General features: G+C 42.3%; 1 protein-coding gene across 1 annotated transcript in view; it reads left to right on the top strand.

Moving 5' to 3' along the window:
* The window catches only part of PTPRM (protein tyrosine phosphatase, receptor type M), a 328,512-nt gene extending 304,844 nt beyond the window's left edge, over nucleotides 1-23,668 (top strand). The window contains exons 22-31 of the mRNA XM_026035379.1: nucleotides 2,624-2,740; nucleotides 7,121-7,275; nucleotides 7,574-7,709; nucleotides 8,279-8,428; nucleotides 8,892-9,065; nucleotides 11,301-11,432; nucleotides 14,618-14,743; nucleotides 17,236-17,399; nucleotides 19,476-19,611; nucleotides 23,056-23,668. Of these exons, the coding sequence (XP_025891164.1) occupies nucleotides 2,624-2,740; nucleotides 7,121-7,275; nucleotides 7,574-7,709; nucleotides 8,279-8,428; nucleotides 8,892-9,065; nucleotides 11,301-11,432; nucleotides 14,618-14,743; nucleotides 17,236-17,399; nucleotides 19,476-19,611; nucleotides 23,056-23,109 (1,344 nt within the window). The 3' untranslated portion in view covers nucleotides 23,110-23,668. The remainder of the gene's footprint in view (nucleotides 1-2,623; nucleotides 2,741-7,120; nucleotides 7,276-7,573; nucleotides 7,710-8,278; nucleotides 8,429-8,891; nucleotides 9,066-11,300; nucleotides 11,433-14,617; nucleotides 14,744-17,235; nucleotides 17,400-19,475; nucleotides 19,612-23,055) is intronic.
* Nucleotides 23,669-25,098: the final 1,430 nt, after the last annotated feature.

The following is a 25,098-nucleotide window of genomic DNA, read 5'->3' as shown; positions in this document are numbered from 1 at the left end:
GAACTGCTCCGGCCCTATGAATTGCCTTATTCTGCTTGGAGAGGCAAGATCTCCGCTTAGTCATAGGTAGGAAAGACCCATTTCAGGGAGTTCCCAGCAGTGGCTGCAAGGGGTGAGCTTGCTGGCAGCAATGTGAATAGTCTGGGTTATTTTAACAATACAGCCTAAACAAGGAGCCTTCTGTGTATTTCATGTGGCCTCTACCATGTTTTTTTTTTTTAATCCCCCCCAAAAAAAGAGAAAATCCAAATAGCAACAGCTAGCAAACTGTCTGTGGTTCTTCTTCGTGCTTTGCCGTGGTTGCTCATTGCTTGTCAGCAGCGGTGCACATGGGAGGTGACTGCAGGCTTGCTAGAGGTCCTGAGATTTAGGCACCCTCAGGATGGGTCCCCCYAAAGCTGGAGAGGGGCCCCAGGGTTGATGCTGGTGCTGGGAACCATCTCATCCCTGCGGGTGTCCTGCCAGCCCCCAGCTGATGCAATGGCAGCGGGAGCAGCTTTCCCAAACTTGGCACCTGGCCCTGAAGCGCTGAGGGGCTCTCCCTATGGAAGGGGCTGTGGGACCTGTTGTTTGCCTGTTCATATTCCTGATGAAACGCCAAGGAAAACATAAAGAAGGTTTCTCAGCCAGTACTAACACAGTTACTAGGTCTGAAGATGGGCCTAYGGAAAGAAATGGAAACTTGCTTGGAACTGTGTGGACCTCAGGTCCGCTCTAGGAGCTTTTTCTCAGCTGTACACGCAGGAATAAGCTATAAGCTGTGTAGTTTTGTGGATGGGAGCCAGTCCTCAAGATGAGGGGAAGTGTCCTGATATGGGGCTGTGCATTTCTAACCCCTCCCTCAAGTCAGTTCAGATTTCAGAGCTTCCTTCTGTTCAGAGCTAACGAGCTTCCTTTGGTTCATAATTTAACGAGGTTGTGACTCCGGAACTCACGGCCGTGTCCTGGCAAACTCTTGATTCCATGGACCTGCGTTACCCCTCTGGTGTGGCAAGAGGCGTCTTCTGCCCAGGCAGAGGTTCTTGGTGATCATCAGCTAATGCACAGGCAATGGCCTCTGGGGAAGATGCCTTCTTGTGCCTCACGGGACAAAGTTCAACTYTGTGCTTAATCCTGTATACATTAAACTTGGAGTTTGTATAAATAAATCTGTAGAATTTACACTTTTCGTTGTGTGCCCATATACATGTTTTTACCTCTTATGCAAGACCAGATATAACATTAATCCAAATATTTTGTCGTGATGATGGGTTTGAGAAGTATTCTTGCAGTTTTGAAGTTTAATATATTTTTAATTTAGTGTCAGATTTCCGTTGAAAATTTGAAGGTTTTTTTTTAAGTGTATATTTAAATAACCCAGTGTACTTACATGTATTAAACAATTAACTTTTAGTTTTCCTTTCAGTGAGGGAATGGGAGAAAGAGAGAAAACATTTCCTATAGCAGATGTGTAGCAGATGCGGCTCCTCGCACGTACGGCACTGCTGGACGATGGCCAGTTGCAGCGCTGATAGCAAAGCCATTACCGTAAYGCAGCAGAATAAAATGTGGCTACACAATTAGTGTTTTTAGCTTCCCCACCCACCACCTTGTCCACACAGGCAGGAAGGAGGTGAAAAGTCTAAAGAGTGTCTAGTTACCTGAATGCTAATATGCAATATCCTCAGTCGCCTGCTTTAATAAAATAGCAGRTTAATACTGCATGCCTTCCTTAAGYATGCATAAAATATTGTGAAGTCCATCCCAYGTAGACCACACCAGAGCTCAGGAAATTTAAAAGAGTTTACAGATGCCGCTGTCCTTCTGTCTGTGTGTCCTGAAAAAAAATTGTCAAGAAAGCCAAGCCCAGAAACCTACAGAAATTAGTAAGAGGAAGAGAGGAAATCATCTCCCCGAGCCTTAGCCACCAACAAGGCAGACATCTAGGCAGCCCAAGAGGGCAGGCATCCTATCCACCCTAGTTTGAGTTGAGTGAGATGCGTCCCCTGTTTGGGATTGTCATGGGGAAACGGTGTTAATGCCTGGAAATACAACACATCTCTTGACTTGAAAGTGTTGGGCTTTGCCATTTGACCTCTCAATAGCTCTTTGAAAAGTTAATCTGATTTAAAAAAAAATATATAGTTTTCTAACACTAAAGAGGATCCTTGCTGCTCAAAAAGCACATTTTTATTTTAGAAGGTAGGAAGGTATTTTAAAAACAAATCGATGAGTAGTAGTTGGGGGGAAAAAAGCTTCGCTTGGTAATTTCTCGCACTGGTCACACCCTGAGCTGGAAAGCACAGGAAATGACCAGTTACTGTGACTGGCTTAGGCACAATATAAATATCCCTTGTGCAAAACAAGGTACAAATTTGCCTTTCAGTGCTAAATGCAAAACAAATACACAAATACTATCTGCAACTCAGAAAGTAGCCTTATTAAAAAAAAAAAAAAAAAAAAAAGAAAAGAAAAAAAGAAAAAAAAATAGCTAATATCCTTTAAACATTTGCACATGTAGGAAGTGTTTTGTTTATGATTGAGTTTTTAAACATAAATCACTGCTAAAAAAATAAATAAAGGAGGGATTCAGTGTGAGCCTTCTAAAATAAATGAATCTTAATTTCTTTTGTATTTTTAAAAGGTCAAATGCTGCAAATACTGGCCAGATGACACAGAGATATATAAAGACATTAAAGTTACCCTAATAGAAACAGAACTCCTGGCTGAATATGTGATTCGAACATTTGCAGTGGAAAAGGTAAGTTTCAAACTTCGTTTTTCTCCATACAATGTTAGCTGCCGAAGTCACTTACATGCAAGTCCAACGGGGAAAACTGAAATTTGTTGACTGACAGCCTGCTCTTTTGCAGCCATTTTTTGGGTTATCACCTGGCGCCCTCYTATGGTAGACTGCGATTTCCCTTAAATGCAGGTGCTTTTTTCCCCGTTGCCGTCACCATTGGCCCCGGCTCGAGTTAGAAGAAGAAACAATCCTTGCCCAGTAGAAACTGAAACCTCTCTCCCAGTGATTTCTTGAAAACCACATTCGTGCTGTTTCCCATCTCGCATTCGCTGCAGTCATTTTGTGCCTGTGCCCAAAGTTGTGGGACTCCCACTCAGGAGTCCAGCACTGCAACCTGCTGCTCCGGGTCTGCAGTGAAGCTCAGACTGTGTAACAAACTCAGCCTTCTTTTTCAAGCCAATATCACTTTTAGTAGGGAATCCTCTTTCCGATTGGGAGTTCCTACCTGCGTATTGTATCGCTGTTTATTAGGACAATGCCATTTAGATCGCACAGCTTCCTTTAGCATCTTATAACGCATGGACAACAGACAAATAACAAACAAACTACGTACTTATTAAAAGTGAAGACAAGGTGAGTGGGTTAATGCTGAAGTATGTTGGGCTTTTTGTGTCACTTCTTCAGGGATTTTGTTCAGAACTCTTGCCAAAGGACAGCAGTGCCTTCACTGTACGTATCAGCAATTAACCTGAGTTGCAAAGCGATGGAAGAGGACTCTTTGGATGCCAGGGTTTCCCAAATGTGCCCTAATGTTCACTCCGTGTCTCCATGAGCAGATCTTCCCCTCATTCTCCAGAAAACAGCCTCTGATTTAGTGGCAGTACCCATCATATATACTGATTCTTTCTAAAATGATGTGGCATTCAGTTATTGTCTCAAAGAACAATCTTTTGCATCAAAGACTGTTGAACCAAGGCAAATAAAAACCCAGGTAAATGAAACCTCCAAAGAGGTCTCTGTGTACATACRTATATCCACGATAACAAAACAATTAGGTTTTTTTCCCTGTTTTATTCTTCAGTCTGGTAGTTAAATATGCATGAGTACAGCAACCTGAGTGTAATGATAATAAAATGATTCAGTTGGAGTGAACTGAAATACTGTATCTTGTATACCACCACACATATTGTACTTTGAACTCATTCAAGCCTTTTGTTTCCTTCCATTTAGATATTTTTAATAAACAGATGAGAAAGGATGGCTACACTTTGAAGTAGATGAGACACTGGTTGATTTCTATTCTGCAGATTTTAAGCCATGCTTTGATGTTAGCTTTCCACTTCTTAACAGAGAGTGGAAAAAAAGACCTGGAGGATTTTACAGTTACTCATAACCAAACTGTCTTGAATAAGTGCATTAAAACAGATAAAGATAAAAGGCGCTAAACATTTTATTGCTTTAAAAAAATCTCCATCTGAAAAGATTTCATTTAGACACTCTTTTTTTAGTAGTTGGTAGTTTTTCAGTAAGCCTCTGAAAACAGCGTCAGTGTAGTTTGAATAAAGCGCATTTGTTTTTACCTCTTTACCTTATTTTCTAGCTGCTCTGGTGGTACTGAAAGGTCAAGGCTGCACATCTCTTACACTTTAATTTTCTGAAATTTAGATTTCTGGTCTCTTGGGACTGGTCTTGCTCAGCATCTCCGTCAACAACCTGCATTACAAGTCAGAGCCCACCCTGGGGGCTGCAGAGAAGGGCTGTGTTGAAATGCTGAGCACTGGAGCCTCGGCTCCACGGGGCTTGAAAATTCAGCCAGTCACTCAGTAAGGAGAAATGCAAAGCTCTGCACCCTACCCCATGTGTCAGTGCAGCCTGGGAACTGCCTGGTGGCCCCACCACCACTGACAGAGGACCCGGAGTTTACAGTCCACTCCAAATTGAGCATGAGCCAACTGTGTCCTCCCCCCTTCAATATGAAGAAAATCCATGAAAATTCATAATATACCTCATGATTGATAGAATTTGTCCTCATTCAGGGCCCTCCCTACTGAAGGACGCAGTAGGACTGCAAGGAGAGGTTGAGGAGCTGGCCTTGTTTGGTCTGTCAGAGAGGAGGAAGCAGAAGAGTGAGGGGGATCTCGTGGCAGCAGCTGCTCCAGAGAAGTTTACAAAGTCAAATTGGTGCCAAATTCTTCTCACTGGTCATAAATGGGGCCTAAAAGTTGGGGCTGAAGAGGCTTGTGTTGAGCATCAGTCCTCTCTGAGTGGGAGGTTGGACTGAAGCCCTCCAGAGGTCCCTTCTGACCATCCCTTCTATGACTGCCAGTTTATAGTTGATCATTCTCAAATGGGTCCTTAACGTTGATTTGTTTAGAGATAAATTCTTTGATTTTTTTAATCATTATTTGGAGAATTTTGAGGAATAGGGGAATAAACTGAGAAAGTTGAACTGAAAATTACACTCTGATCCTGGTCAACACTCTCTAGATACTTTTCATTTTGTGTGCACAAGCAGTTCTTTTGGAATTACAATATAACAGTTATCTGGTAGTAACATACCACAGCACCATAAGTATTTGCAGGATTTGGCCCTTGATTTCTTAACATCCTAGGAATTGCTAGAAATGTGCACCATTTTTCTGTTTGTTTCAGCCAAAAGAAAAAAGTGAAAAATGCGATCTTTCCAAGTTGAACATATGCTTTTATGATTCATGCAGTTGTGTTGCTATTTTGAGTTTGGAAACCAGGAGGGAGGCTACAGACATGAAAATGGTTCTTTTGTAGGTATAATAAGCAAACCCATTTTAAAAGTACCCAATATGCAAAATCCTTTCTAAGTAGCAGMGTGTGACCCACGATGATAGACAGAAAGGCAGTTAACAGGCATGGGGTGTTTGTTTCTTGGGGGGCTGTACTTGGGTGCCCCCTCCCACATACAGCTGTTTACCAAGCTGGAGACCTTGGCTTGCACCAGCAAAAGGATCTGTTGACTGGCACACATCTTCCGAGTACAGAGCCCAAGCTGCATTTAAATGTGTTTGCAATGGTGTCTTGAAATCAAAATCACTTTGTTTATGGGCTTCAGTATGTCTCGAACTTGTCCTTTAGGAATGAGGCCATCTCAGTTACACACACTTGGTTCCTCCACCTATACCAGTGTTGCATATCACGTCCTCTTTAGCTTTGGCCTGCCTTTCTGCTCTTTGACCTGCCTTTTTGCATCAGAGTTTCAATGGCAGATGAGCGTGGGCAGACCCCTAGTCTCAACAGACCCCCAATCTGAGCTGTCAGAGCTCCAGGTCTCCAAGAGAGACCATAGTTACCTCCAGTCCTGTGGTACTGGCATAGCCAAAATTTCWCCACTGTTGACAGTTTCTGACTCTCTTGGCTTGCAGGCTATCAATAAACTAGGATATTTATATTACTTCATTATGCAAAGAGACTTAGGTTTTTTATATGCAAACCGGCTTGAGATAAGAAATATSTCTTTAAGAAAAAAAACTATAAACCACCAGTTACTAATATCATTGACGTTTAGTCCAACCTAGACATGATATGTCATAATAATGCTGTTTAGTTATGAAATATGTATGATGGGCTCTGATCCATAGACTCCTAGTGAGAATAAAATACTGGCAGCKACAATTTTAAAGGAGAAATACTAGCACTAAGAAAGTCATGCCTAGCGCTACCCTTTTAACATATAGACTGTTCCAAAAAGCCACATGGGAAATTATTTACATGCTCAGCTTCTCACTCATGGCTGTGTCACCATATCAATGCCATTGCTGCAGTAAATGACRTGATGGTTGAGCATGCGGAGGTCTACCAGTGCAACCCATATGGTTGGAGGTGCACAGAGGTTGCCTGTTATTCAGCTGTTTCTTTTGGACTTAAGGTGGAGAAAAAATATAAGGAAAAATATATTGAAATTAGAGGTCCCTAAAATATAAGGAAAAATATATTGAAATTAGAGGTCCCTGAATTCAACAGCGACATTCCTGTGGCAAGGAGGGGAAAATTTTTCATCTGTGCTGTCTTTCCATGGCCTTGCTGTTGACCTGTTTTGTGATCATAGTATGTCTCTTAAGGCCAGAGTTTTCAAAGTGCCCTTGTGTTTAAATTTAGAGATGAGTGTCTGTTTTGCTGCTAAGTTTGTAAGCGGCCTACTCCTAAACCACTCAATTTTACTATAAGAGTTTGAAGCCAATTGATGTGTAACTTTTGCGCTTACTGTCTAGCTATTGGACAGCTCTTCAACAGACAGTACAGAGCGGTGTATTGGCAGGGTTTCAGCAGAACGCAGGGTTTTATATGTACAGTCATATGATGACAATCTTCAAAGTATTTTCACATTCTAACTTGTTTTTCTTTCAATTCTTGTCTCCTTGACAGAGAGGAGCTCATGAGATCCGAGAAATTCGGCAGTTTCACTTCACTGGCTGGCCGGACCACGGAGTTCCGTACCACGCAACCGGCCTGCTGGGATTCGTGCGGCAGGTCAAATCCAAGAGCCCACCAAACGCTGGCCCTCTCGTTGTCCACTGCAGGTAGGCAGAACACGGGTCTCTCTGATGTGTTTTCCACTAAACTCACAGCATAATTTTGCTCCTAATTTTGCTCCTCCTGCAACAGGCTGCTAAAGCCACTGGAGCTACCCACAGTAACTTGCTACCTGAAKTATAAAAAGCCTGGTCAAACTAACCAAGTTTGAAATCCTACAGTTCTTGGATGCAAAATGTGATTTCAGTAATGAGCCCRCTGGTCAAGTACCTGCAAGATGAACCCATGCACTTGACATTTTCCAAGGCTCTGCTGAACAATAACTCTGCTCTTCTTTTACTTCAGCGCTGGTGCTGGCAGAACTGGATGCTTCATTGTTATTGACATCATGCTTGAYATGGCAGAAAGAGAAGGCGTTGTAGACATATACAACTGTGTGAGGGAGCTTCGATCTCGGAGAGTTAACATGGTGCAGACTGAGGTACTCTTAATCTGCTGGAATATGGCAATATTGATTTGCAAGGAAGGTATTAGCCCAGTCTGAAGGACCAGAGCCCTTTGTGGTAGGCACCATCCATCAAGTGAATCACCGAATCACATGTAAAAGGGGGACATGAGCAAGCAATGCTCAATCAAGTGCATAGTTGTCTTGCATTTAGTGTTTGCAATGGCTTTAAGAAGAGGGAATCACAGAGTGTTACCTCTCCAGAGGGAGAATGCATTCTGGGATGAGCCATGTTGAGGCCCAGTTACATGACAGCACCTACAGAACTGTGCAGAATAAGGAAACTACAAACATTCTGTGTTTTATTGCAGAGGGCTTGCTGCACAGCTGTTTGTCACTGCAGATAGTTAGAGTCAATCTTTCTCTCTTCATTTCTGTATGCATGGGATAAAGTTCTGTGAACTGTTTTTGTTTGGCTGGGCTTGCTTCAGTGTCGGTGAAGTCAGTGAGAATGAGAGGGCCAACCCTATTCACTGTTTTTCATTTACCAGACTTCTAGTAGAATACGTTCTCTACCTCAGTAATTATTTTAATTGCTTTACCAGGAACAGTATGTATTCATCCATGATGCCATCCTGGAAGCCTGTCTTTGTGGGGACACATCTGTTCCAGCTTCTCAAGTTAGGTCTGTTTACTATGAAATGAATAAACTGGATCCTCAGACCAACTCCAGCCAGATCAAAGAGGAATTTAGGGTAAGCTGTAGTTAGTTGTTCTTACAAACTAATGTACTGAAGGCTTCTACCTTTAGTGTTTGCTTATGATCATGTGAATTTTGGACTAGATCTATGAGGGAAGAACTGCCCCAGAGGAGAAAATAACATGCCACAGATTACTACTGAGTTATGTTAAATCAAAAAGAATACAGTGAGATAATAATAAAATCCTTTTCCTCAAGGGAAATACTATGTCAAATCCTTCTGCTGTCCTTTCTGCAGAAGACAGTTTACAGTGCAGGTGTCTTTGGGGTTATTTTTCAGATGTGTGTGCTTCTGGGTTTTGCATCTCAACCCTACTGAATGATTTTTCATTTCTCTGCATGTTGATTCCCACTGAAATTGTGCCYTGAGTTGATCTGTTTTAAAGTGTTCCTAAGTATTTTGGGATTTCACACCTGAGTTAGTTATTATTTTCTCTTGTGTTTATTCTTTTCAAAAGACTTTAAATATGGTGACTCCAACACTGCGTGTGGAAGACTGCAGCATAGCACTTCTACCACGAAATCATGAAAAGAACCGCTGCATGGATGTGCTGCCTCCAGACAGATGCCTGCCCTTCCTCATAACGATAGATGGGGAGAGCAGTAACTACATTAATGCTGCGCTGATGGATGTAAGTCTCCACCACGTCATTAATAATAAAAGGGAATAAGTTGCCCTCCAAACTGAGCAGTGCCAGAAAGTGGAGTCAGCRCAAGAGGGCTGAAATCCTTCTAGCTTGTTTCCCAGAAACATGGCACAAAATCTTTAAACTCCCAGGCACATTTAAGATCCCACATATGTTATGTCAGAGCCAAGGTTCCAAAGCCATGCTCAGAGAGCATGTCAGGGACTCTTGATAAATTGAATGTGTCTAGATTTCTCTTCAGCGCTTGAATTTTTAACTGTCTGGTCTAGGGAGAAAAAAGTTACCTACTAAGACACCAGTGYGGTTAAATGGGATAGTAAGGGTTGCAGCAATATTTTAGTTCCYTTTGCTTCTAATTTAAACAGCAATTAATAACAAAAAAAAAAGTCAGTACAAGATAGTACTTGAGCCATTATGAGCCATTACTTCAGCCTCTCTGTTTATTTCTGTTTGAATGAATGGTTCCCTTCACTCGTGTGTGGATTTTTTTGAAAGCATCTGTGGTAATTCTACTCCTGCTAATAAGTATCAGTAAGAAAACACTTAAACCATCTTTACAGTCTGTGAATATTTATAGCATATCTTTGACACTTCGTAGCTACAGTAATCATGGTTGTYGCACATACATAAACAAGGAGAAAAGAGAGGTTAGAAATGAACACATCTTAAATGGCCTTTTGAATGAGGCTAGAGTAATAATAGTTTACAGGAGTCCTTGCTTTTCCTTCCTCCAAGTTCTCAAAGCATTTTCTTAATATAATCCTAAGTTCAAAACACTCCTGTAAAAAGGTAAGTGCRTAATCTTTATTTATATGTGTAGAGAAGCTGAGAACAAAAGCTTAAGTGAGTTCTGCGGGTTCACACGGCAGGTCAATGGCACGTTTATATTAGAGTGGTGCCTCCCTCTTCTGCAGTTTACAGTCCTGCCATTGCACTGACTTCTTTGCCACAGGGTTCAGTATGGTTTTGTTCTGTAAATTAAGCACTACTCAGAAAGGTCAACACCTCAGCATTTGCTTTGAAAGTGCTTCCTTTGCCATGAGTCCTTACTCTTGAAACAAGCAGTGAGCTGGATCCCAAAGTGTATCTGTCCCAAAGGATCCATGAGAGGAGGGGATTTGGGACACTTTCCATCCAGACCAGGTCAGGTCACCTCGTACAAGCCTTCAAAGATCACTGCAGGTAAAGCAGGTGGAAAGCAAAGTTTTKGGGGGTAGAAAGCCTTTGGGAGAGAGTGATGATTTCCCCCAAAAAAATCTGCTAGGATTTCTAAGGCAGGGAACATCAGAGAGCCCCTCCAGCAGCCCAGATCTGTGTGAAACTTGCAGCAGTTGAGGAGCAGCGGGATAGGAGGCAGCTGATGGATACAACAGCAGCACTGATACGTGCTGCTTACGGTTTGCTGAAACCAGCACAAAGACCAGGAGTCCTGCATGCCTTCCTCGTCACCCCAGAACACCAAATCAGACTCCTGTACTGTGGCCTGTTCAGGGACTCCTGAAAGACACAAATAACTGGTTAGACTGTAGCCCTCTCAAGATACAAATACGGAAGTTCAAGGCATGCAGAGGATCCCTTGCCTTCCTTAATGAAAGCAACAACAAATCTTCCCAGCAATTGCCCCAGTATGACCCGTGCTGGCCTTCAACCTTCAGGAAAATGTAAGGGAAAACTCTAGCCTGACATCCACAGTTCACCCTTTCCACCAAGCAGCTCCATCAATGACATACTCTGGTATTAAGAAGAAAGAAAGAAGGAGCATTGAAATTTATCATCTTCTGCATATCCTCACTGTTGTCAGATAGGGCAGAATTTGRACAATATTTCTAAAAAATAACTAGATATTTCTTTACACAGGAGTCAATCAAATTAACAGCTAGATGCAGACAGACAACATTAAGCTGTCCATTAACAGCTCTAAATGAAACTGTTGCTCAGATTCTGTAAGAGTTTYATTAGAGGTAAAGACCTCTGATGCTTTTACTTTATGCCTGTGGCATAAAATAACTTTCAGAAATACAACCTGCAGAAGTTATATTCTACCCAAAWGCAGTTTATTAGCTCATACACATGCAATATCTCAGGAAAGAGCTAAAAACATGTATGGATTATGTAGAAAATCAGAATAATATGTTTAATTATCGTATTTTGGGGATGTTACTAGCATTTTGCTGAATGGATTTTTGTTTTCTCTTACCATCTCCTTTTGCTTCTTTGCAGAGCTACAAGCAGCCTTCAGCTTTTATAGTTACACAGCATCCCTTACCAAATACTGTCAAAGATTTCTGGAGATTGGTCCTAGATTATCACTGTACTTCAATAGTTATGCTGAATGATGTGGATCCAGCACAAGTAAGTCCAGAAATGTCCTCCACTCACCGCAGAAGTGCTGATGCCTCAACGCTGCAGCAGATGCACTCTAGAACAACTTTAAGACATAATTAGTTTTATAAAACAACATTAAACACCAACAYACTAACGACAAGATTTGTAGCTTGCAGATATGCAAGGGAAATCATAAGTAGGAGCATCAACAGCTTCTCCTGCAAAATGCATTCTAATACATTCTGGTTAGAAAGCATTCTTTGGGAAGAGCAAATCCAAACCAAAATGTTTGGGCTGTAGAATTCTGGCTCAAATCTGAAAGACAGCAGTAGTACCCAGAAGTTGCAGTAAATAAATAAATAAATAAATAAATAAATAAATAAATAAATAAATAAATAAAGTACAGCTTTTTACTTGCTTGCCTGAAACAGGTTACTGGCCTTGGTCTGCTTACTAACAGATAGGTGTTCCCAGCCAGAAAATTGGTGTCACATTTGGCACAAAATGATGCTGTTAGCAAGAAGATAAGAACTGAACAAGAACAGACACTGAGCATCCCTCAGAAGAGGAAACAGGGCAAAGACGTGGGGAGATGTAATTACCTTACAAAAGAGTTGTTCGTGCTGTACATGTTCTTTAGAAAATTGGAAAACTGTACCTACCTGTTTGGCACTTTAATCACTAGCATTAATCACTAAGCATCCTAGAGCCAGTCTTGCCACTGTGCAATTCTGCACTCCTGTTCTGATATAATTTCCTTTACTCCAGTGAATTCCATTAGCCCTGTGCTGGAATAATGTGGTAGTAATCTGGACCCCAAATATGTAAATATTTGCTCATTACTGCTTCAGATAACTGTTTCAGGTTTTTTTCTTTTTATAAAAAAWTCGATGTCATTTTTTTCTTCATCAAAAATCACTCAAAATCTCTTTTTTCTTTTGCTTTGTTGAGTACTGTTCATACATAGAAAAATATTTCCTGTTATTTCTTTTTAATGTGAAGATTTTGTTTTAAAAAATGTGATAATCTTAGGTTTTGTCTTTCAAAGGAATGTCTATAAATTCTACACTTYGTTTTAAAGACTAAATTGCTGAATACCAGCCCTTAAGTCTCTGTGGAGTGAAAAATAGAAATGAAAGAAAACTTTTATTCATGAATCTAAGATTATTTTCTAAGTGAATGAGGAAAGGCTCAGGGGAGTCAGGCTGCTGGGGACTGCTGAACAGWGCTTTTTTAATTTGCGAGCTGTGTTCTGAATGTACAATAATGCTTGGCTATTTCAAGCACTTATTAGCCTCACAGGCTTTTAAAAGCTATGGGAATATACAGTTAATACACCTGCTGCTGCAGTGTGTTAAACCTTTTCCCTCTAATGCAGGTAACAATCTTTTCATTAGCAATAAATCTCCAAACCCTCAGAGCAAACAGAAGGRGGAAGAGGGCAAAGTTTATTAAAAGCATGCTTTACATTGAGATTTATTAATAATTACYGTTAAATTACTGTTATTATTATCTATGTATATATGAAGTGTTTACATTTCTGTATAGATATTRAAATTTGTATGGCTTTTTGTGTTCTATTGGGAAATGAAGTTCAGCCTTTCACAGTGACTATGACTTAASTCAGAGTCGCTAGCATCACATGCATGCCAAACGCTCAGACCTGAAAGCTGCTGGATTTTATTGGAACTTGAAAACAGGGGCTTCCTAAAGCAGCCCTGGCAAACAGCCTTGCTTATCATCATCTACACATTTTTCAAAGATCTCTTAGAACTGTGTTCATGCGTCTTTGAAAAACCTGTACTGAGTTGTGTATATGATTCTGTGATCTGAGCACTGGCAYGTACATGTCTGTTGCATTTTGCTATCCCATACGCCCTTGTATTTCATAATAAAAATTAGTGTAAGATTTAGACAACACTTAGAAGGTAATTTGCTCAGCAGGCTGATCCACGTCTTTAGTTGTTGTTTTTAATAAATGAAAACATATTTTCTTCTTTCTGGTTTTAACTAGTTAAAGTGAAATCCTRTAAATCAGAGTCTCTTTTTTATTGATGTAGTAAAGGACTGTTTTTATGAAATGTAGTCATCTCCGAGTAGCTTCGTTGAGAAAAAAAACTGTTATAAGAAATGCAAAACAGCATCTGGGGAAAGTGTGTTTTGTCAGCTCAGCTCTGGATCACCAGCAGCAACGCAGCAGAATGAGGACCCAGCTGTTTTGCTGAATGAATGAAATAAAGTTCCACATATGAGATCAATGCTCCTGCAGGCAAACAGAAATTTCCTGGGTTCATAATAAATTTTGGAGTGTGTTTGTGAARGCTACATGCTTGAATTGCCCTAGATGTCTCTGGAAATCGTTAGGGTCTTTATGGAAAAGTGGATAAGCAGAGTTTTCCAGGAAAGGTTTGATTTACTTTTTAATATATTAACAGAGATGATAATTGGTTCCAGAATTAAACCACTATGATTTTATGAGACACTAGAATTGGGCAAAATAATACTAATATTACTTTTTATTCTCTGGATATCTATAAGAAAAGTTTTCTGATTCTCTGGATACCYGTAAGTAATGTTTTCGGAGCATAAAAGGAAGCATAATTACTRTTTTCAAGTGGCAGTCGTAAGACAAAGTGGAGCGGTTGTTGAAAATGGAAAGGAATGCTGAAATTAGCCGATATCGGCAGGAATTGGCGAAAGAGATGAGTAAGTTCAATGCCGAGATTTGAGAACTGCTGCAGCCTGTGTAGTTTAAAGCCCACATTCCCATGTAGCTTGAATTATCCTCAGCGTCAGGGTAATAGAAGCTACCAAGCCGTAGGCTTTGTGCTGCCTCCCAGATGAGGCAACGTTTGACAGCATTTCCCTGCCCTGTCATACCGAGTGGCAGAATTGACACTGAGTGTCAGAAATGTGCAATTCCAAATGCTCAGGAATGGCAAATACAGCAGCAAGCGACAGCACATTCAAGTGAGGGAAAAGGCAATTGTTTAAGCAATTGTTTAAGCAGTTGTTTAAAGTTGTTCCACACAACAAGTGGAGTCAGAGGGTTTAAAACTACTGGAGGATGGTGCACTGTGTATTTTATAAGGGCATGTGGAAGAGCTTAAGGAATAAACATAGTTCACAGAAAACAAACTAGGGAAGTGTGCTGAAGTAGTGTTAAAGTCAAGGTAATTAACCCGGCTTGCTTCTGATTTTGTCACCTATAGTTATGTCCTCAGTACTGGCCGGAAAATGGAGTACACCGACATGGTCCTATTCAGGTGGAGTTTGTCTCAGCGGATTTAGAAGAGGACATAATCAGCCGGATATTCCGAATTTATAATGCAGCCAGAGTAAGGATTTTTTATCTACTTTTGTTTTTTATTTTTTAAAACTTTCATCTCAGCAAAGGAGCTGTCAAGTCACACAAAAAGGAAGTCGAACTTAAATAAACAATTCTCCTTTTTCAGCCTTTTTTTTTTTTTTTGAGAACTACAGTGAAATACTGGGTCATGCCATAATCAATGAGGAAAAGGCCTTGTATGCGTAATTACAGTGAAAAAAAATTAATGTCATATCCATTTGTCAAGCCTGTTAAGTGCAAATGAAAAAAAAAATACACTATTTGGATTGTATGAGTAATCAAATGCTGAAATCAGTGTTGTTTTYAGGAGTTTTAAATTAGCCATCTTGTGTGTGTGCACTATGCAAAGAGGATCAATACTAGGCGTGTTTTTCAGCATCAGACCCAAGCTTTTAGTGAAGATCCTGTTCCATTAGTTCCTAATGCAGGTAAGCAGAGTATAAATGACAAGCTGGTCCTCATGGCAGCTTCTGTGACCTGCGAAGTTGGCAGAAGAGTAAAGCAGACATCTCTCTCGAGCTGAGCGGAAAGAAAAAGGTGCCTSCACAGGAGAGGCCTCCCTTCCCCATGGGATGGCGAACGCCTTTGCAAACTTCTCTGCTATCACTGGGGAACCACAGGCGGGAACACACACTGCTCTTGGGTCAGAAAAGCCAGGAACTGCCCCRAGATCCGACCACTGTGAGGACAAAGAGAGAAAGGCCCCAAATCACTTCCAAAGAGGTACTCAGAATGCTCGTTTCCACACTGGGAAGCCCCTTCTAAGCCTCAAAATTATTTCTTAAGTGTTGTGAAGGGCTTGGATTTCCAGTAAATTGGGCAACATGAACACAGTCTCTGCAAGCCGCAGTGGGAGCTTTAGCAGCCTCTGGCCTGGCTGGGGCTGCGTGTACAGGAGGAGCAGCCTGGTGAGAGAAACTGGCCAGGCAACCAAGAGATTCCAAATTTTAGCACAAAACAGGCAAAAACCATCGAAGAATGCATTTAATGTTGGCCTCACTTGGGTTTATTCCTTTATCTTGTTAATCTGGCATCCTCCTTCTTAACCAGCTGCTCTAGAGGAAAATACGTACTGTCAACATTTCCATGTGTTTTAAAAAGTGCTCATTTAAAAAGTGGCACTAAAATGCACTCACTTTGCATGGAAGTGGAAGTGGCAAATCTTGGACAAACCCGGTTTCCATGTGTGTGTTTATTACACCTTTTTTCAAAGGGCTGTAATTTTCTGCCACTAGGACTTGTTTTATGCCCCTTTTTTATTTTAAGTCACTATAAAGCAACTGTTTAGTAACATTTCACCAGAGGGGTTCTGACTGCTTCAGTAGCACACGATAAAATCAAATGTAGTYGGGTTTTTATAAGCAAGAGAAGTTAGAGGGTTTTGTTTGGTTTTTAAAATATTTCCTGCTTGAAAATACCTTGAGAGGCTTTGACCTTTCTTCTAAAAAGAGACAGAGGCAGGCAAACATGCTTCAAAAAGCATGTTAAAAAAGAAAAGAGGTTACATAATTGAAATTGCATTGCAGCTCTCTTTGCTACCAAGTTCCTGCTATGATATTAATTAATTATTTGCTCGATCCTGCAACTGTATTCCAGTCTATTTGCATGACATGCTGTTTAAAACCTCTTACTCTAATAACTCTGTCGGAAATTAAAAGTCCTGGCTCCTCAAGGGCAGTTGAAATTACACTAGTAGCTTCTCAGCAGCCATCTGCCCTCACGCCCTGCCTTGTTGATCATAGACTCATAGAATCACARAATGTTTAAGGTTGGAAGGGACCTCAGAGGTCATCCAGTCCAACCCCCCTGCACACACAGGGTCACCTAGAGCACGTGGCACAAGGCTGTGTCCAAGCGGGTTTTAAAGATCTCCAAAGAAGGAGACTCCACAGCCTCTCTGGGCAGCCTCTGCCAGGGCTCTGTCACCCTCACTGTCAAGAAATGTTTCCTTAAGTTCCTGGGGAACTTTTGGTACCTCAGCTTGTGGCAGTTTCCTCTAGTCCTGTCGCTGGCCACCGCTGAAAAGAGGCCGCCCCCCTCCTCCTCACTGCCTCCCTTGAGGTATTTATACACGCTGATCAGGTCCCCCCTCAGCCTCCTCTTCTCCAGGCTGAACAGRCCCAGCTCTCTCAGCCTTTGCTCATAGGGCAGATGTTCCAGGCCCCTGATCATCCTGGTAGCCCTGCGCTGGACTCTCTCCAGCAGCTCCACATCCCTCTTGTACCGGGGAGCCCAGAACTGGACGCAGTACTCCAGATGTGGCCTCACCAGGGCTGTTTAGAGGGGGACGATCCCCTCCCTCGACCTGCTGGAGACGCTCTTCTTAATGCACCCCAGGATCCTGTTGGCCTTCCTGGCCACCAGGGCACACTGCTGCCTCATGGTTGATGCCCATACCTGAATCGTGTACCCACGGTGTATGTTTGCCCTCCCATGACACACGCTGTTGTTTCTTCCCRCCCGTTGTGTGGGCCCGCGCAGCCCCAAGACGGCTACCGGATGGTGCAGCAGTTCCAGTTCCTGGGGTGGCCCATGTACAGAGACACGCCAGTTTCCAAGCGCTCCTTCCTGAAGCTCATCCGTCAGGTGGAGAAGTGGCAGGAGGAGTACAACGGGGGAGAGGGRCGCACGGTCGTACACTGCCTGTAAGTACTGGAAGCGAAAGAAGCCATGGGAATACTCTGGTCATTCAACTTGTGTCAGGTTTTCCTAGTTCTGTGGGGAAGTGAGGAGGTACCCACCGAAACTGTAGCTGAATAATGCAACTCCTTGTTCAAAAGCTTTGAACATTCAAGGAATTGCATAATTTCTTTAATGTGAATTCGTGCGTTTGAGTTTCATGAGTTTCTGTGTTTCACTGGACCCCTGAAAACCTGCCATGTTCTTGTAAGAAGGGGATGGGTACAAATTTACTCTATAAAGTTGTCCTGTGACTTGTCAGATGAAACAGCCTGATACACTYGTGCTTACACTGAGTGTACCAAAATAGTGTATTATCAGAATAATGTACTTTTTATTTCTGGGGTTTAGGATTGTATGTTAGCTATAGCCCATTAGAGGAAGAATAAAAGCAGCATTGGAGAGGGTGATTCCTCTTCCAGACATAATTCACGGACGTGTGATGACCCAGTTGTGATGACACTTGAATCGACTTGCCTTCTTGTAATAAGGGCATCTTTTTTTCACTTCCTGTGACCCATTTGCTTCTCTGGTAGAGGCTGTCATTCGGTCACCATCCTTCTTGCTTCATAACTGTATGTGTTGGTTGCCTTGAGCAGCAGCTGATCTTTAGAGACTGAGCCTTCAGTGCTTGAAGGCACATCCCACTTTCTCTAAAATGTGCTYAAAGATACTACTGTGATGGAGAAGGGACACATGCACATTAGCCTGTGCTTTCATGAGTTGATACCCAAGAGCAGGGTATCCAGGAGCTTCCTGAAGTTGGGTTTGTGGTTAGACCTAAGGGGAAAATCTACGTGTATGAATAACTCCCACTGCCACTGACCTTGAACAAGTCATCGCCAATCTTTGCTCTTCAGTTTCCCCATCTGTAGTATGGGGATAATAATACTTTCATCAAAGGAGCATTGTGTGATGTGATTAATTAGTGTTTTGAGATCTTCAGCTGAAAAGACCCTTTTGAAGTGCAAATTACTGTTATCTCTAAGGTGGTTGATGATATTAAATAGTTGTACAACATCACACATGCGTCACTTCCAGGCRGTAAAGAAAGAAAAAGCTCTAATATAATTCTTTTAAATGACTTTATTTTAATTAGAATTCTTAAAGAGTCCCACAATATCAGGCAGTGTTTTGGCAGCAGAGAGCATTCTTTTCACACTGCCTGGATGTGACAGATGTGCGACGTTGTCACCTCCTTTGGAAATCAACCATTTGCGAAGCCAGCTCGGAAGACCTGCTACGTAACCAGTCTGCACTCTGCTAATTATGAAGGTTTATTATTTTCAGTGAAGTGCAGCCTAAAGATTCTGATTAGAATAGCAGGAGAAACAACAGGGCTCCCAGAAACAAAGAGATTTTCCTCAAGATTAAAAATAACCAGCGSCAAAGTGTTATTAAATGCCGTATTTGATCATGCAGAGGAACGTTTGTGCTTGGCCTCTTCACTAGCAAGTCACTTGAGGTTCTCATCCTCTGAACCTGTGGGTGGAGGGAGGACACACGTGATTTTTAGCTACTTTCCCGGCAGCGAGTCCCTGTGCCGGTGCTGCACGGGGAGCGTTTTCCCTCCTGGAGCATCCCAGCACCACACAGTGCTGCATTAAAGTGTAGAGACCAACGTGCCTTCTAGGCAAACTAAAAGGTCCTTTGCATTTCCACGCCTGATGCCCATTAGAGCCTTAGGCACTAGTGGTGCAAAGGGGTRTTGAGCTGAGTCTAGAAGCCTCTTGTCCTTTTGTCATCAGCCTCTTGCTGATGATGTCTCGAGAGATCCCGAGAAAAGAGTGGGGCAAAAGCTGCCCGTTCAGTCCACCTGAGGCTTTCCGCCTGTTGTACACTGGTTTGCACTCATTTGCCCCATTAATTCCACAAAAAGAAACAATATTCCACTGGGAGTTCAAGAGCTTTCATTACTAATATTCTGTGGTTTCTCTCTGCTGAGTCTCTACCTTCTGTAGCTATTCCTGATGCTGGAAGGACTTGTAACATAAAGTCAATCATAATTGAGCCATTTTATCTATTTACAACTTTTGTTGTAGGAACGGAGGTGGCCGCAGCGGAACATTTTGTGCAATCAGCATTGTTTGTGAAATGCTTCGACATCAGAGGGCTGTTGATGTGTTCCACGCTGTGAAGACACTGAGGAATAATAAGCCTAACATGGTGGACCTTCTGGTATGAGCATTTTAACTGCATCACTAAATAGAAAATGTTCCTTTTTTTCTCAGAAGACACAGTGAGATTTCCCAGATTTGTGGTGGGAGTTGTTCACAAAGCAAGCAAGTGATTTTCAAAGGGGATAATGAAGTCACTTCACTTGTAAGAGTATTCTTACAGTGCTTTCTTACCAAGGAGACTTTGTCTCTGTTCATTTGAATTTTTTAAGAGTTTTAAACTTTCAGCCGAACATCCTTATTAATTTTCTTTTCTAGCAGGCTGAGCCAAGTGGAGAGCAGCCCTTGCATGGGAGAAATAATAGTTATGTAAAATGAAATGCCAGATTTTCAAATTATATATTTTATAAATAGCTTAATCGCCTAATATTTATCAAAGCCATGAATTTCAGTTTGACATCCAGAATATTGCATTTAATTATGGTTGCTCTATCTCACAGAAAGATTAAAGGAGTTCAGAAACAAGAGGCCATGTGCAATTATTTTCTTAAAGAGCGTTTTATGGGTTTTTTTGAGAATTGCAGAAGTAGCAGCTGCTGTGCCACGAGAGCCGAGGCTCAAAGCGGCAGGTTCCCACACGCCAGCGTGCAGTTGTCCACACAGTTGGACCCCATGATCCTGAAGGTCTTTTTCCAACCATAAGGATTCAGTGGTTTGGRGCTGGGTGCAGTGTTGCTGCCCTGCCCTGGAGCTTGAGCCCTGGAGAGGCCGTTTTGCAGCGTCCCATCGCAGAGGCGGCTGCTCGAGAGGCAGCTCTGTTCAAGCTAGCAGCTCGCCAGCCTCGGAGGTGCTCGCCCRGTTTGAGCCCATTTTGCAAGCTCTGGTTTAACAAGTTTGGCTCTCCGAGCAGCCTTTTTGGCTTCTCCTCCTCCAGTTTATATGTTCTCAAGAGGGGAATCGTCGTGCCGAGAACCGTACACTTTTAGTTCCTGGATATGAAGGGAAACATCCTACTTCTTCATTCAGATGGTGTAGCTTTGGATAGAGACACGACAGTCCTGCTATTCCCTGTTCTCCCAGAGCTTGAATCCACAGAACACACTGATCTCTCAATCAACTATTTTATAGGAATAAAATTACCTGTGTGAAGATGTACAGTTGAAGAAAGTGCTCCCTATAAATTCCAGTTTGTGACAGTTCTCCCACTACACATTTGTCAGGCAATGGTCTCCATTTTTAAGCAGAGTTTTTGCTTTTGTTTTTTGCTTAAATGCTGAATACAGWATTTTAGTGTACAAAAATACCTTTCTGTAAAGCGAGGAAGGTACTGAGAATGCCTGCCTGGTAAAGCCTTTTCTATAGGAGGTTTCGAAGCACTTATAAAGGAYCTGAGTATTGTTTGCCTCATTTTAAAGTGAGGGAAACTAAAGCAGGGGTAGATGAGAAATCTTCCCGTTAGCTCGGAGTTCCCTGGCAGAGCAGAGGTGGRACCTGGTGTCCCCACTCTTGGTCTGCTGCTTTGTACAAACAAATATTTGAACTAGCTGGCAAGGGTGCAGAGGAATTTCTGTGCAGGTTGCATCATGGTGAAAGGGAGTCAAGACACTTCAGCTGTCTTCCCAGTCCTGTTACCCCCTTTTTCCTCTATGGCCTTTATTATATTAATGTGTCTTCGCCTCGGTTTCCACATGTGAGAAATGAGAACAAGAATTTTCAGCCATCTTTGTAAAATGTGGTGAGATCTACTGAGAAGTCTCCAGACACTCAGGATTGCAGCTGCAGCAGTATTTCCCAAGAGAAGTTTTATGAAACCTTTCTAAAAAACTGTTCCACACTTCCTTGCTAGATTAAGGGCAGTATTTACAGCCCAGACTTGGAGGTTGTTTCATTGAAACACTCGCTTTCCGTGGAAGTGTGGAAGTCTAAATGTCGCATCCATTGAGCATAGAAAATCCATGAAATTCCAGAGCCGTCATCCAAAGRCAACAGTGCAGGTATTGCAAAGTCTCTGTGCTGTTCCTCTCTGAAGGCAGCCAACATAGAGAGACTTCTAGTGTACATCATCAAGTGAGTAACAAAAACGTACAAAGGACTCACATGGGTGAACACCGTGGAAATAATAATGTCTGTTCCGCAAGAGAGCCGTTGTTTTACTAGAGCTGACAGAAATTTTGTTGGCTCGATATATCATGGAAAGCACGGAAAAAAGTAAGCATGGAAAAATGGAAATGGATGCATGGCTGATCCCATTTTGTTCTCTAATACATAATTATAGAATGATTGCCGTTTGTTTAGAAACATACCTGTGATAAAAGCAGAAAGGATTTTTTTCTAGATTCCTTCTTTCTTCTCTGTCCTCTTTTTTGTTCTTGCTCCATTTGAAAGAATGCACGGGCCGTTTAGGGAACCCTGCAGGATCCTGAGACGTAACAACCGTCTCACCCCTAACTTAGGTGATGTAAGGAGCTAACCTGTGTTTTCCTTTAAAGTGACAGCTGCAGTGAAGCTGCCCCTGCTCCTTTCCTGCTTGTTTATTGTTGTAGTTTGAATTCGGCTTTTAAATTTTAAGGTGCCCCCTCTCCTTGTCCAAAACGTGACCCAGAGCTGCAAGTAKCACTTACTGGGCTAAGGGACTGAAACAGCTGAAATGTTCCCACCAGTTAAAAGGAGAATATGTCTGAACAGTTGGAATCTTTCTGCTTGTGATGGTGAGACGAAGGATGAGTCCTGTCTGCTAGTTAACTCTGCTGTTCCTACACAACGTTAGATGCTCAGTTATGTTTTATTAAAGTGAATCAGAGAGAGGCATTTCAATGACAGAAGTAGTTACAAAACTGGTAGTTATTTCCCAGCTGAATTTTTTAAAAACAGAGCACCTGAATGCAGGGGACCTGCACCTACTACTTCAGCTCCTCTGCTTCATTGAAATGTTTCCAGCGTTGCTAAATATTGCCAGAGTAGTAAGAAGGAAATAAGAGCAGATGTGTGGGAACTTGAGAGAGACTAAAAATTGTTAACTCATCCTTTAGCTCATGGTTGGCAGTTGCCCGTGGGAGAGGGCCAGTGAGGGTGAATGTGAGCCAGGAGGAGCAGTGAGCAGCCCTGGGTCTGCAACGTGCTGAGGCTGTTAAAGGTGCCTATTGGAAAGTCCTAGAGACTTGGTTTATTTTAAGATAAACATTTCTGGAGAGGAATTTCAATGACTCCAATTCTGGTAAAGCGCCACATGAGCTTTCTGACAAATGACTGAAGGGTTGCAGGTCAGTTTGTTTATTCGTAGTCAATTCTTCTGCCATGAAGAGCTAAATATGTATCTAATATGAGCGTAGTGTCTGTTGTCTGGTTAATACACAGATTTTCTTATCTGAATAGAAATTGGATTTGCAGACTGGTTTCCCTTGACTATTGCTGATAGTAAATAATTTTAACAGAGAGAACTATTGGGCCCCTTAATTAAGATCCTTCAATACCCGTCTTCCTTGTGGTTTTTCTTTTGATTTTCCAGGATCAATACAAATTCTGCTATGAAGTGGCTTTGGAATACTTGAATTCGGGCTGATGGCATGAACAGCACAGACAAAACCCCTCCTGTCACCACCACAAACAAAGCAAGYTGTTCCATGATATCTGTGTAAATGAGATGAAGACTTCTCACTGTTATGCTTATACTGCTTTGTATAATTGGCTCTTTTTAAGAGCCCCCAAAAAGGTGTTTATAAACCTGCTTGCAYTGCCCATTTTCCACTCTAATGCTGCTGCTTGACGCCCATACGAGCCCACAGCGAGGCACATGGCAGTTGCTGAACACGACCTTCATACATGGCCATTCATGTGGTGAAGCAGCATAGTCCTCTGGTAAATAAGAGAGCACAATTATATTCTTATGAAGGAATTTGTACTTTTCTGTTATATTTTGTTGCCTGTGATCCTCAGTTATTGTCACAGCCTAGTGTACATTTCTRTTCTGTGGAGAATGCTGTCTGGCATTTTGATAATATATTATTTTAGTTATATTTGTATTCTAACACATGCATAAAAAAGGAATCATATGTAGCTTATCTGAACTAACGAAAACACACGTACCAAATCATGTTAACTTTGTTGAGTTGTAATTTCTATCCACTTTGTACCATTTCAGAGAAATCTTGATAGAAATACAATTAGAAAATGCAAAATACAGGATGCTCAGATTAATATATCCAAAGCTTTTTCATTTGTTTATATTGTAAATATTTTTTGATTTCATCAAATTATTTATTCATTAAAATGAATTTTTTTTGTGAAGCACAGTGAGTGACAATCATTTTTATTAAGCCCTGGAAATGCTTACTGTATGATAATGTAAACATTTGTTTACCTTGTATGGATTCTCAGCTCAATAAATAATTACATACATGATAAAATCTCGCGTAATTTAGTATCTCTTGGCATCTGGGTGCCTTCAGCTGAACCTCTTTTCCGATTAATTCTCATAAATACTGAGTAAATGCTACCTCCAAATTCTGTTTATTGTGTGACTTAGCGCCAAGCAAGCCCATAACAAAATACCCCGTGCCTACATGTAAAGAGAGGTGAGCTGGATGGTTACAAAGGCAGGAGCCCAAAGGGGAGGCTGCAGCCTGCTCTTGCTGYGGCAGCAGGGCTGCTGTTGGGCTGGCAGCACCCAAACCCGGCACAGCATCTCCGTGCAGCCCTGGGCATGCCCTGTCCCTGCCCTTGCCCTGCGGCTGCGGCCCGAGGGGCATGTGCATTTGCTCTTGGGAAGAATGACTTCTGTGAGGATAAATTAATTCCCCTTGTTAAAAATAAATCGAGTATTGCAGTGATTGTGGGGCATTTTAAAGTAAGTAAGTTGGATGCAAGTTGAAACACAGGCAGTTCCATCTCCACGTGAGGAGGAACTTCTTYCCTGTGAGGGTGMCRGAGCCCTGGCACAGGCTGCCCAGGGAGGCTGTGGAGTCTCCTTCTCTGGAGATCTTCCCAACCCGCCTGGATGCCGCCCTGTGCCCCGTGCTCTGGSTGTCCCTGCTGGAGCAGGGGGTTGGACYAGATGRKCTCTAGAGGTCCCTTCCAACCTCAACCAGTCTGKGATTCTGTGGTTCTCTCGTGTGGGGTATTAGCAGTCCTGCCAGTGGGCAGTTTTACACTGAGAGCAGTTCTGCCTCATTCCCTGAGTGCTTCCTGTTTCCCGGGAGCACCCAGCGGGTGCTGCCCAGACTCCCGGACGCAGGCAGGGGGTGCAGCAGCCACGCAGCAGGCGACGTGGATGAGCAGGCGGCAGCCCAAGTCAATCTGCAGATCTTCCTCTCGCCCRTCGGTGTCACTGAGAGGGCCCAGGCAGCGCTGGCGCTCAATTCTCAAGCCTCCCCAAGCTGTTTGGGACACCCAGGGCGAGGAGACACCAGACGGAACGGCAGGTCAGCTGCGGAAAAGATCTTTTGACAACGACGCTCRTCTGAGATCCAGCCAGTGTCTGCATAATGCATCCAAGTCAAAATGTTTTGAGGACTTTTAAATCTAAGAGATCCTGGCTTGGCTGCAATGGCTC

The sequence above is a fragment of the Nothoprocta perdicaria genome, unplaced genomic scaffold, assembly GCF_003342845.1.
Source record: "Nothoprocta perdicaria isolate Ctin4 unplaced genomic scaffold, notPer1 scaffold_16, whole genome shotgun sequence".
Taxonomy (NCBI): domain Eukaryota; kingdom Metazoa; phylum Chordata; class Aves; order Tinamiformes; family Tinamidae; genus Nothoprocta; species Nothoprocta perdicaria.
Note: the sequence above shows the minus strand (reverse complement) of the source record. Positions and strands in the feature narration are given on the sequence as shown.